The sequence below is a fragment of the Salvia hispanica genome, chromosome 5, assembly GCF_023119035.1.
Source record: "Salvia hispanica cultivar TCC Black 2014 chromosome 5, UniMelb_Shisp_WGS_1.0, whole genome shotgun sequence".
Taxonomy (NCBI): Eukaryota; Viridiplantae; Streptophyta; class Magnoliopsida; order Lamiales; family Lamiaceae; genus Salvia; species Salvia hispanica.
In genome coordinates, this window is record NC_062969.1 from 36,944,750 (window position 1) to 36,958,261 (window position 13,512).

The following is a 13,512-nucleotide window of genomic DNA, read 5'->3' on the forward strand; positions in this document are numbered from 1 at the left end:
TTAAAAAATAAAAATAAATCACTTCATGCCTTCTACAGTGAATGCCTAAAAACACACAAATAAGAATAAAATATTGAAAAAGAATAGATAGAGAAGAGGAGAGAAGATGTCGTTTTATTCCTACACATGTGCGTTTTGAGCACAGCATTTGGTGTTGTGTTTGTAAACACAGCAGGAAATCTCACCCCATAAATACATGTTCTTTTATTGTAGAATTATCTTTTCAGTGTAAACATAATAAATTTCAAAATTGTTTTCTCAAAGGATTCAACTTCAACGGTCGATGATGGTAGCTCTTTTTGCAACGGTTAATGGAGACAGACGGTTGAGATATAGTCCTGTAAAAGGTGAAGAGTCGAAAACGCGACTCGGAGGCTGTGGAGGGGTGGTCGTGTAATTAGAGAAGGTGAAAAGAAAATAGCACTTTTAAATCTTATTTTGAGGATCATTCTCTGTTTGAGTGTTTTAGTTTATAATTAAGTTGTTTCTTAATGTTATTTTATTTTATTTTTTTTTGTTAATTTTGTTTGAATATTTTCCATCTTAGCTATGATAGTTATTTTATCTCAAATAAAGAAACTGCATAATCTGACTATCTATAACATTTGGAAGCTAAAATTGTACGTTTGTCATCAACTTTATTACTTCCATAGGTTTCATGCAAACCCCCCCCCCCCAAAGTCTACGAAATGGCGAAAGGGAGCAAAGAAGATGAAGAACATAAAATATCACATTTTTTTTGCGCACTTACATAAATCATCAGTTTGGAGATTAAGGAGGGAAATAAGGTCGAGGTAAATCAACGATAGTTCCGTAAGTTTCGGCCTTTCGGGTATAAAAATAAGCACGTGAGAGAAGTTACAACGCGCTGATGATGAGTGTTTTGTTAGATTTTTGTTTTAATATTTTATTTTCTTTATTTTGCTATTCTTATTAATGTATTTTAAGGTTGTTTACAAATGGAAGTAATTTATTTCATTAACTTGCAAATTTATTTACTAATGTTAAGTTTTACTTATTACTCTTTATATGTGTACTTTTTATTTGTTATGTAGTTCATCATTTTATGGTTTTATGACGAAATTATTGTCCCTTAATATTTTATTTGTATATTAAATATTTTATTAGATTTATATATTTTTATATTTTTTTTAATCTTATGTAATGATATTGTCACTTATATTATTTTATTTATTCATAATATCCAAAAAATAGTACTCCTATAAAAGTATTCTAAGTCGCTATGCATAGCGCGTGGGTTAACACTAATAATTATAGGGTTAACACTAATAATTATAATTTTTGGGCAAGATTTTCAATAAGTCTGTATATTTTTGGTCACCAAATTTGATAACCGTCTTTAATTCATGCGTTTTATATTTTTCATTCATGATTATCACTGCAGTTACAAGAATATTAATATGGTGTAGATTCTATCATTAAAATACAAGGTTATAATTCATAGTAGGAGTAACGTATATATTTAAAATACAAGGTTATAATTCATAGTAGATTCTATCATTAAAATACAAGGTTATAATTCATAGTAGGAGTAACGTATATATTTAAAATACAAGGTTATAATTCATAGTAGGAGTAACGTATATATCATTAAAATACATGGTGTAGAATATTATGTAGTTCACTGTACAACGAGTAAATTAGGAGTAACGTATATATCATTAAAATACATGGTGTAGAATATTATGTAGTTCACTGTACAACGAGTGAACTACGTAAATGATACCTGATCTTTCACTTTCGCACATAAATGGTACCTGATCTTTATTTTATATCGTTTTTGGTACCCAGTGACAGAAATAACCCTAGGTACCAAATGTGTGATTTTTTTTCATGGAGGATATTTTTGGAATTTCTTTATCAAAAATGTGATTATTTTTTCTTCCTTATTTTTCTTTTTCTTCTTTAGTTTCTTCTTCTTTCTTTTTTCTTCTTTTTCTTCTTTCTTTTTATTATTTTATACATACGTCTAATTGCATTCATAATATAAATAAAAAATAAAATACCTAATTAAATTAATTATTTAAAGTAATTAAATCAATTGAATAATTTTTATTAAATTATTTTATACTCATTTTAAGGTTGAAACATCTAACTAAAAATATTCAACTTTTTATATCATTATGAATATACAATTCACAATGTTAAATAATGTTAAATTTTTATTAAGACTATATTGATTAGTTACTAATTTAATGTAAAATTATTATAATTATTATTATTATTATTATTATTATTATTATTATTCATAATTTATATAATTATACTACAATTATTTGTTAATTTAGTATTATAATAATAATAATAATATTATAATAATTAAATATATTATAGTTATAATTATATGTAAGTAGGGTCCTATTCTAATGCTTATAGAACCCTAATCCAAAATCAAGACTAAATCTCCACCCTTGGATTTTAAAATGAGTGGATGAGATTAAAGCTCACAAATCTCAATAAATAGTAGACAAAATATCAACAAAAGGGTAATATCGTCATTATGTTATCATATGATAATTTTCGTGGGTGTTTTTTTATATCAACATTGTGTATTACAAATATCAACAATATGACATTAGAATATCAATACAAGGACAAGAAAATATCAACACATTTTTATTGAGATTGGACATGCATAATATTGAGATTTTGCCTACAATATATTGAGATTTTTTGTTGCATTTGTTGATAAAAGCTGCTTATCAACATGTACGAAAATTGAAATATAATTTATCAAATTTCATCACCCGAACATCGTCGGAACATATGCAATTGAGATCTCGTTGGAATCCTTATTAAATTATCTTTAATTTGATATATTTTTTGCGAAAAAATAATTTAAATTGAGAGAGTTATGTAAATTTAAAGATTTGAGATGATTTTGAGGAGAGAGAAAGTAATTAGTTATAATTACTATATATAGGATTTGACATTAATACCCTTTTAATTTAATTAATAATTATTTAAATTTAAAATATATTACACTTGACATTATATCAACCACAAGATCTTCTAATCTAATGGTTAAAAATTGGTCTCAATTTTGGATTGCTAATTAGTTAGCAATTGATCACCTCCCTATGTAAGTATATTTGAATGATATTAAAAATGAATTAATTATTAATTTATAATAATAAAATAATAATATTAATATTGATTAATAATAATAGTATAAAGAATGAGGAGAATGAGAGAAGATAATATAATATCACTTTTGGTACTAATTTTATGTATGCTCAAAATATCCTCTATGACATAAATGAGAAAATATATTTGTTCAAAGGGCATTTTGGGAAGAAAATTGCATCAGGTACCAAAAATGTGATTTATAGGTACCAAAAACGATATAAAACAAAGATCAGGTATCATCTACGTGCGAAAGTGAAAGATCAAATACCATTTATGTAGTTCACTATATATTTAAAGAATTACAATCATTACAAACACAGAATTCATAGGGTATCAAACTGACATTTATAAATTTGAGTGAACTATATAAAAAGTCCTCAACGTTTTAAAAGTTACATTGCAGGCCCCTAGAGAAAAAAAATACCTCCACATAACCCTACCCTTTTACATAATCACAAATCGTGTTTTTTCGGTCTATATTGCCCTTGAGCCCTAAAAGGGCATTCCAGTCCTTTCAAGTGTAATGTCTGGCATTGGCGGCCTGCATGCGCTGCGCCATCTACTTTCATGACGCGAGCGATTGGACGTTTTGTGCAGCGCCATTTCGTCTTCCGTCTTCTTCACTCCACATATAAACTTATAATGAGAATTTGAATTCATTCTAAAATATTCACATTTTGCGGTCTCTACAATTTACAATCTTTCCCTCCATACCACTTCACTCCCACCTACCAACTCAAACTCAGTATCTGTTGTAAACCCTTCCTTCGTCCTTGAAGTCTATTGCATGAATGGCCCCAAAACGGAAGCGAGGTGGGTCCGCCGGTGCTTCCTCCTCGAGAACTGGGGGTCGGCGTAAAAAACGTCCCGCACCTTCGCCATCGCCGACGCCATCGCCAACACCACCGACATCGGCCTCGTCATCACGTTCATCATCGCCGCGCCGCCGCGTAGACATGGACCAGAGGTTATTGATGTGGATAAAGAGACTTGGGATGTCAGAGATCCTGAACTGGATTTTTCCATCCCGAAGAAGAATACAGTAAGATTGAGTTCTGAATTTTTCAAAATTTTTCAAAATCACAAAATTTCACTGATACATAGTCTCAGTTTGTGATTTAGAGTTCCGAAATTTGTTGGTAATTTAGATCCATATCTGAATTATGTTAGTTAGGTTAGGTTATTTAATGTTGTCTAAGTTTGTCACAAGTTTAAAGTTGTCTGATTTTTTCACAAGTGTAATGTTGTCTGATTTTGCCACAAGTTTAATTTTTTCAGATTTTGATTAACTGGGGAGGCTCCTGGGAAGTTTTCGGTTGCTTTCCATAATGGTGGTTCGTTCTTCGGGGCCAAAGATGAGAAGAAGAAGTATGTTGGTGGTTATTTGACTTTCTTTGACGACTGTGATATTAACCAATTCACCCTGATAGACTTGTCTAGTATGGTACTTAAGTTGAAGTATGATATGAAGACAATATGCGAGTTTTATTACGTTCATCCAAAGTATAGTCCTGGCTGTGAGGGCAAAGTAATAGGAGGTCCATGGATGCCCATTGTTGACAATGAACACCTCATCGAATTCCTCAAGGTTGCTGCTACTAGCACAAAGCTAGTTCACACTGGTGTAGTTTCAGAAGAAGCCCAGCCAACTGCAGGAGAAGTACCCGATCAAATTGTCCAAGATGATGATTATTGTCCTTCGTTCGAGTATGTTCCCGACGGATGTCATCTGCATAACGAGGGATGTGAGACTGATGATGAGGATTATGAGGATGGGGTCGGGCATTTTATCTCCTTGGCAAGCATGTGTCGAGATGAGCAGTTGTTTACATCTTATTACCAAAGCCTATGTCAGCAACAACCGGAACAGCAGCGGAGTGCGCAGCGGCGGATGGAGGTGGGGTCGCGCGGGGTCGGCCGACCCCACCGCCGTCTCCGGAGAACCGCCCGAAGACTCCTCCCAACAGCCCCCGACCCCACGGCAACCGGAACTCCGCCCCATGATTAGGGGCGGACACAGTGAAGGAGGCTTAAGCCCTCACCCAAAATGAGTTTTCTTATCTTTTCTACTTCTAAATTTTTTAAAAGTGTCTTAAGCCCTTACTATATAAACGCTATTGAAGACTAAATTATTGAAAATTGAGTGATTAAAGGGCTGAACTTAATCTGAAAAAATCAGAGCAAAGTGAATTACAATGGAGCTGTGTGTCTGGGAAGAAGGGGAAGAAGAGTACTTGACAAAATGTGATTAATATAAATATTACTTATATTATGAAAATCCTTATTAAATAGCGCCGCATTGTTTTGCTTTAAAAAGTGAGCCACTCTTAGTTTTCAAATAAAACTTTTACTAACACTTGTTGTAAATAGAGCCGAGTAGAGTAGTGGAGTAGTATAATTTTTTAGAAGTACTAAACATCTTGTTTAATTAAAAGTGCAATTAAAAGATAAATATAAATTGTGCAAGTAAAATTTATATTCTTAACTTAATTTTCGTATTTGTTTGAGCCATCTCAACTAAAGTGATGTGTTACCTTTATTTGACGAAAATTCGGTATGATTATTTTTCGATACCGTTACCATACTGTCTATGCGGTGTACCATACCATATTACGGTTTACCGTACTTTTACGTTATACCGAAATAAGGTACAGTATGACATACCGAGTACGCTATATCAAAGTAAGGTATTGCATACCGTTATACATGTGTTTCATACCAAAAAAAATCTATTATAGCTAAATATTTAAAATAAAATTTCACCTATTTAAATAATGTCCAAAAGATTAAAACTACATCACAATCAAATCTATACAGTCGACTTGATTTGCATCTCTGTGTGAGTGTGTTTGAGGTTGGGGCGGCTGAACTAAAATATGAAAGTAGGGTTAGGGATTTTAACATATTAATTAATTTTTATATAAATTTTAAATACAACATATATATATATATATATATATATATATATATATATATATATATATATCGAATTTTTGGCAAATATAGTAAATGCGGTATACCGCGGTATAGGAAAATCTATACCTTTACCGTACCAAAATCTATCGATAAGGTATCATTCCGTACCGCAATTTTGGTATTTCCGATATTTTTTTGGGTACGATAAGTGCGGTATTTCGGTATATTTAGTCAGCCCTTAATACTCGTAGAGGTCAATTATCACGCTTAATATGAAATAGAGATATTTTTATTACTGTTTTATATATTTAAATATTATCATATTAATTTTCTCGTCCGACCCCACCATTTTTAATTCCTGGATCCGCCATTGTCAACACCGTTCATATAACATTCAGCTCACTTTCTGAAACGTAGCTTCTCAGTTCTCCCCCAACCGCCAACCACCACCATGGCTCTCACTTTTTCAAACGAACAATTTACGGATGCATGTCTTGGTATTGATTGTGAGTACTACTTTTGAAGCGTTCTCAAAGCAAAAATATACCTGCAAAACTAAGTAAAGATTCTATAAAATAATTATTCATTTATTTTTTATTGTTTGCAACAACATAATGAGTAGGATAAACTACATTAATAACAAAGAAAGCTAGCAAACTAAAATAAGACCAAACATAATAAAAGATAAAATAAGAGGGTAAGAAAACAAATAAGATTAAAATGCTGAGAGAGAACATAATACACTGATCTTCTTCACTGAAATGATATTGTTGATTAATGGAATTAGTATTTATTGAAAAATTTGATGATAGCTCAATATCCTTTATTATAAATTTAATTAATATTAATTTAAGTTTGTAACGGTAGTAACTCATTTTTAACGATAGTGACTTTGGAATGCATATTCCAATCTCATTTAGTAGTAATCTCATTTATTAGTATTATTTAATTGAGCACCGTTCATTATATATGACACAATGTCGACAAAAGCTTCTAATTTATAATTCAAACTCTGATGTCTTTGAAATCATAGCATATAATATTACGTGCCAAATTTAAGAATTATTATTATTATTATAATAAATATTCACATATCAATTTAAGTTTGTAACGGCAGTGACTAGGGATGTCAATCTAGCCCAAAATCCGCGGGTCGACCCAAATAACCCGGTAAAATCATAGGGTTAGGGCCGTAAAATTGTAACCCAAATACATAACCGGGCTACACGGCCTGACCCGTTTGGGTCGGCGGGTTATGCAGGCTGGCCCGGGTGGATTGCGGGTTAGCCCATGAGTTGAGCATTTAAAAAATTATTATCAAATTTTGGGTTTATATACTTATATAGTATATGAAATATATATGGAAAATGAACCTATATATGGTAATTATGAAATATAGAGTCTATTAATATCATAATATGTACTAATATAATCACATTAAACTCCATAGAATTTATTTTTTGACATACTATTATCTATACTATATTTTTTTTAACTTCTTAGAATTATTTTCCGGGAATTAAGAACGTTATTTAACTCCTTTGAAATGCATGATTTCCATTTAATTGCCATTTAATTGTATTCAGATTCACACGTGCTACTAATGAAGCGATATGTTTATGTATTTTGTTTCAATTTTCAATAGCTATTATTTTCCTTCTCTTGATTACTTTGATAATACTTCACTTTACGACAATCTGTTTTCTTTATAAGTTAGAATATTGAATTTGATAGAAAGTAACAAATAAGATCACTTCTGACCCGAATAGCCCGTGGGTTAGCTCGAAACCCGAAGAGTTAGGGTTAGAGTCAAAAATTTATAACCCGAAAAATCCACAGTCCGAATAACTCGCACCCAAATAGCCCGACAACCCGAGTGGGTTGGCCCGAACCCGAGCGGGTTAGCCCAATTGACATCCCTAGCAGTGACCCATTTTTTCTGCATAGAGATGTAACGGTAAACTCATTATGTTAAATATGTTAGCATTAAGTTGTAAAACATATGTTAGATATAATTAGCTATTTACTCATAAATTACATTCATTACATTAATAGAGTTGTAATGATGGTAACGGCATATTATATTTTAATCATGTTTAAAATTTATAAATATTAAAATCTATACTCAGAATTCATGAATATTCAAAATAAGGCTAAAACTCGTCTTTTATGTATGTATATATATATTTTCTTTATTTTGCTATTCTTATTATCGTACAATTGAGATTGTTCACATATAATTTTTTTCATATGGCTTACAAACTATTGTTTTAATGTGAAAAAGGAAAATAAAAGAGATAAGAAGTTAACGTAGGAGAGAAAATTGAGTTGACTATTATCAAAAGAGAAAACGTCTCAGGCTTGGATGGAGGGAGTATCAATTTGTATTCCAACTTTAAACATTGTCCTTCGAGATTATCTAAAACTATTGGCAATATATTAGTGGATAATCTAGATTAATATCCGATCATGGAGACACATGGCAAAACATAACGGTGTCTTTCCAAACGAAGTCAATCACTTGTCACCCCATTTATATGTTGGGCTTCCCTAGCACCCTCCACACCATACTCGGTCTCGGACTGTTTGATGCATAAGAGTAGGCCAACGTGGAGTTGTTTGGTGGCAATGGACGAGGCAATACACGAGAACTTTTTCATCGACCTTCATTTCCAGCTTTCCTTTAGCATCAGGGACGTAGTCACGGACAGGCTTCTTGTTGGTCGATTCCCAGTCCAGAGGACTGCCTTTGCCGAACATGAATTTGCGCCTGGCAACTGAGAGGGATGGGTTGCTACTCACCTCGCCATAGTCGACATCAAGGGGTGCCTTCATTTCTTTCCCAACGCGAACCGGCCCTTGAGATTGGGAGCCGCTCAGCACGATCACCGAGTTTTCTTGCTCCTCTTTCACATCATTTAGACTGAACAGCTCGTTAAGTTGGTTGTATGCAGGATCGCCATGTCGGCAATAAGCTCCGAGAAAATGCAGACGATCAACAAGGTCATACCACTCAAACACAAGGTCAATCTGGTTTTTGATTGCGAGCTTGGCCTCGGAGATGAAATGGCCGGGGAAAACGGCCACCTCACCACCTGCAGCAAATTTCAACCTTATCAACATACCGAGCAGGACCGAGTCCATATCGTGAGTCCAGATTGACGCGTAGAGAAATGAGCTTTGGTTGGGTACGTTGTCTACATTTTTTTAAGGAAGAGGGGATTTGCAAGCAATTTTTGGTTGATGACAGATTTGCAATGTCCATGCTGGCCTTATTTATAAGTCATGAACGTTGAAGATACACAAGTACTAGAATTTAAATATTTTGACATGTAACTACCCACTTCAATTGCCATGCGCCGAATGCAGAGAATAGTTCCATGACTGCATTGAATTGCATTGTTGTTCTTGATAAATATTGACAACACTAATTTAATTTTTTGAGTAGAAACTCCATAGGGAAGGGGCTTAGCCAAATGTGCTTGGTTGGTTCACGTCCAACCCACTTTCTCCAATTTCCAATTAAACATAATGACCCCAAACCTCTCCAATGCTAGCTAAAAAAATGACCCAAAAGGAGTTCATCTTCAATGATCCACCCACTACCATTCTCTTCAATCAATGGAATGATGAATAAACTAAATTATATGATGTAAAATGTCACTTAAAATGATCTACAATCAAATGCAAATATAAATCCCTGGCAGGAAATGGATAAACAACACCACAACATTCATATGCCTTACAAAATATTTAGATAAGTCAGATACATAAATTATGGCCAATAAGTTCATGTAGAGAAGGTTGGTTAAATTTCAAACTTGAAAATAAGCTCAAATACAAACTAGAATAGTTTCCCTAAAACAATCCCCAGTAATAACAACACCAAACCTATGACAACCAACACAAAGTTCATTCTAATTTCAGCTTGGCATCGGCCACAAGCTCCACAAACATGTCCGCTGCTAGCTCTCCTTTTATTCTTATCTTCATCCTTGTTGCGTACTGTTTTTGCAGGGCGCCACATTAGGTTCAAGACATAGTCTGGTTACTTGACGTATCCATCCTACTATGATAGTCGTCACACCACAAGAAAGACCCCGAGTGGTTTGCATCAGTCGAAGACTTGTAAAACCATCTACCGCAGTGTTTGGCTCACAACAACTTCATCTTGTCAACACCACAAACACACTCGGGTATCATGTCACCACCACAAACACTGTTGGATGTTGTCGTCGACATTAGGAGGCTGTAAAACACCAACAAAAATTATATGATCAGAGTGTGTTATACTTATTTCAATCTCCACAAAACAGATCAAAAAAGAAAACAAATTATATAACTCAGATTATAAATGAACTACACGAAAATACACACATTGTTCCACATAGAGTTAGCCAAATCTTCTCTCATTTGAGTCCAAGCAGTAGATGTCTCAACTTGATCAACATATTCAACTTCACCATCAGCATCATCTACAACACCAAGTTGTGTGTCACCCGCAATTTGTTGTTCTATTGGGTCGTTGCTCATCTCACCACGAATAAAATTGTGGAGTAAAAAGCAAGACATTATCACCCGTATTTGGATGTAGAAGCTAGCACTTCGCAAAATTCTCCATCTCATTTTAAGAACTGCAAAAGCTTGCTCGATAATATTACGAGCTTTGTTGTGCCTTAAATTAAACAACTCACGAGCATTTTGGGGTCTTTGGGTACCGACGCCCCATCCCTTCAAATGGTAACGAACATTTTTGAACAGCGTCGAGAATCCTTCACAATTGGCGTATCCATTATCGCCTAAAAAGTAGTTTCCTAAAAATACCACATTCGGTCAGGGTTGTTATATATTTAAAAAGAAAGAAGAATCAATTATGAAACAATCATTAAAGTGTCCAAGACACTGGTGAATTAAACCTTTGGGCACCATCAATCCCCTGTCTATACTAACAGCATCCCTTAGCACTCGAGAAACGCCGGCAGAGCCCTCCCACCCGGGTAGAAAATACATGAATCTCATGTTGCGGTCGCAGGCCGCAAGAGTGTTAGTGGAGATTTGCCCCTTCCGAGATCGATAGCGTGGCTTATCCACGTTACTTACAAGGACATTTATGTATGTCCCATCCAAGGCGCCAATACAGCCCTAGGACGAATAACATATAATTATTAAAATTCCACACAAACCTCATTACTTTAAAATGTTACTTGTATTTGGTCACAAAGTTCATTACCTTAAAATGTTTCCACCGATGATCAACACAAGTGTTCATTACTGGATCAAGTTGTGGCAAGAGAATGGTATGAACTCTAAGAACTGCTTTCAGCACAAGATGAACATAATGCGATATTGTTTCCCCGGAACGCTTAAAATCAAAACCAGATGGACGAATTTTCTTGTGGTGTGCTAGGATCAATGTTTTAAAAATCGGACCGGCAAGCGAACCGTTGTGGCTATCGGTTCACGGTTCAACTGGTCCAATCGGTCGAACCACTGGTTGAACCGAAATATTGTAGCAATAATATATTTATTACATAAAAATATATATAATGTATTTTTATATAAAATTGAACTCAAAATAATGAATTCAAAATACTTGTCCTAGCGTAATACCTATGTAACACTACTAATTGAATATAAAAGCATGTCTCTAGTATAATTTTAATAAAATATAATACTCCCTCCGTCCCAGAGAAGTTGGCATACTTTGAAAATGGCACGAGATTTTAGGAGGTTTTGTTTTGTGTGTTAAATGGAGAGAGAAAATATAATTTTTATATTCATGTGAGAGAGAACTTTTTCCAAAAAGGAAAATGTGACATCTTTTGTGGGACAAACTAAAAAGGAAAGTGTGTCAACTTCTCTGGGACAGAGGGAGTATAAATTAACATTTTAAATGCTTTCCCACACACCCATACGTCACGCAACCACTTTGATAAATACCCTAACCCTATTTTCAATCCCCACACCTGTCGCCGCCTCTCAGAAATTCGCCCCCACCCCCTCCATCTCCATTTTGAAACCTTTCACTTCCTTCTTGGTGTGAGATATTCCTATCTTTTTCAATTCTCTTATTTTGCCACTCAATCTTGTGATGTTCACTCGGAAAACCTGCCGGTTCGTGGCCGGACCGGTCGGACCTGCCGATCCGGTCCGGTTTTAAAACACTGGCTAGGATGCTTAGAAAAATAGCTACTCGTTCCTCTAGTAAGACATATATACCATTTCACAGCCCACCAACATCTCTCAATAGGATACATAAACGACCAAATGCATTCCTATCCATACGTAGGTTCACAAAATAGTCTATGTCACTAATTTTCGTGAGTCTATTCATGTGTCTCACCTGTTGGGGCATCCTATCCTTGTGTGAATTCCTAATTAGATTCTTCCTAGTACGCCGACCACATCATGTACTTCTTTTCAGATATAAGTGCAACAGGATAAGCATGTGCATATGTAAGAGATGCAATACATCTTCTACCATGAGGTAAACGACTTTGGATAAACGAAATGTTCGAGCCATACCCACAATTGGTAATACTAGTAGAAAAATCAGGCTACTGCACCATCAAAAGATTCAAAATAGGACATCTGAACGACCAAAGAAATTATCATCAATCCCTACATACAGAAGATCTGAACAGCAATAATCATACATGTTTAATGTTTATGAACAAGAAATCACCAATTTAATCAACAAGACACTACAACAAACTCTGCAGATAATCGCACATAAACTAAGGAAAAGGCTCATGTACAGAAATCACAAATAATTGTCGCACTGTAAAAAAGGATTCACAGAAAATGGAGACACACAAAATCACGCAATAATGTTTAACATCCAAATCTGAACGATTACTCCAAAAAATCCAACTGAAACGTCAGCAAATTTGCACAATATGGTTGTAAAAAGATGAAATTAATTCGACGAGCTAAATCGATTCCCTTTCGCGTACAAAATTCCGCCGACTACTACTGAGGATCGCCAATTTCTTCTTCTACGAGTGAGTTTTGAGATGAGGCTTTAGCTTTGGGCTGCATCCCTAAAATAATGGGGATGAGCAATTGGGGAAAGATCCAACAAAAACGTCAACAAATCTACACAACATAGTCGATAGAGAACGAAATTACTTTGCGCAGACTAAATCGAACCTATGTGCAAAAACTTCCGTCGCCGGGTAATGAGGACTAGCACTGTCTTCCCGTTTTCAGAAAAAAGGGGTTTTCAATTTGAGCTGCTTGCCCAAATTCGAATTGAAATAATGGGGATGGGAAATTGGGGAAAAAAAGGGTGTTAATAAGGCACGTCGTTCGATGTCGGCTAATAAACAGCCAAAAAAATTGAGTTCCTAACCCTTCGATTGTTACATGAATAGTGCAGGCCTCGGCGGTTAAAAACGGGCCATGAACAAGCAAGCTTAATTAACCAAACAATAGGTATATTGC

The 13,512-nt window shown here is 34.4% G+C and overlaps 1 protein-coding gene across 1 annotated transcript; it reads right to left on the reverse strand.

Annotated features, from left to right (window-relative positions):
* Positions 1 to 9,928: 9,928 nt before the first annotated feature.
* Positions 9,929 to 11,055, reverse strand: LOC125191414. The gene is made up of 3 exons (XM_048088976.1): positions 10,983 to 11,055; positions 10,444 to 10,880; positions 9,929 to 10,315 (listed from the first exon to the last, which is right to left on the reverse strand). The coding sequence occupies exons 1-3, from the start codon at positions 10,993 to 10,995 to the stop codon at positions 10,271 to 10,273; spliced, it is 495 nt and encodes a 164-aa protein (XP_047944933.1). The 5' UTR covers positions 10,996 to 11,055; the 3' UTR covers positions 9,929 to 10,270.
* Positions 11,056 to 13,512: the final 2,457 nt, after the last annotated feature.

What these genes read in the sequence shown, in the direction of transcription:
- LOC125191414 (XM_048088976.1), bottom strand. An exon ending in CTAACTCTATGTGGAACAAT is followed by an intron (nt 10,316 to 10,443) that starts GTGTGTATTTTC and finishes GGTGTTTTACAG; the next exon opens with CCTCCTAATGTCGACGACAA.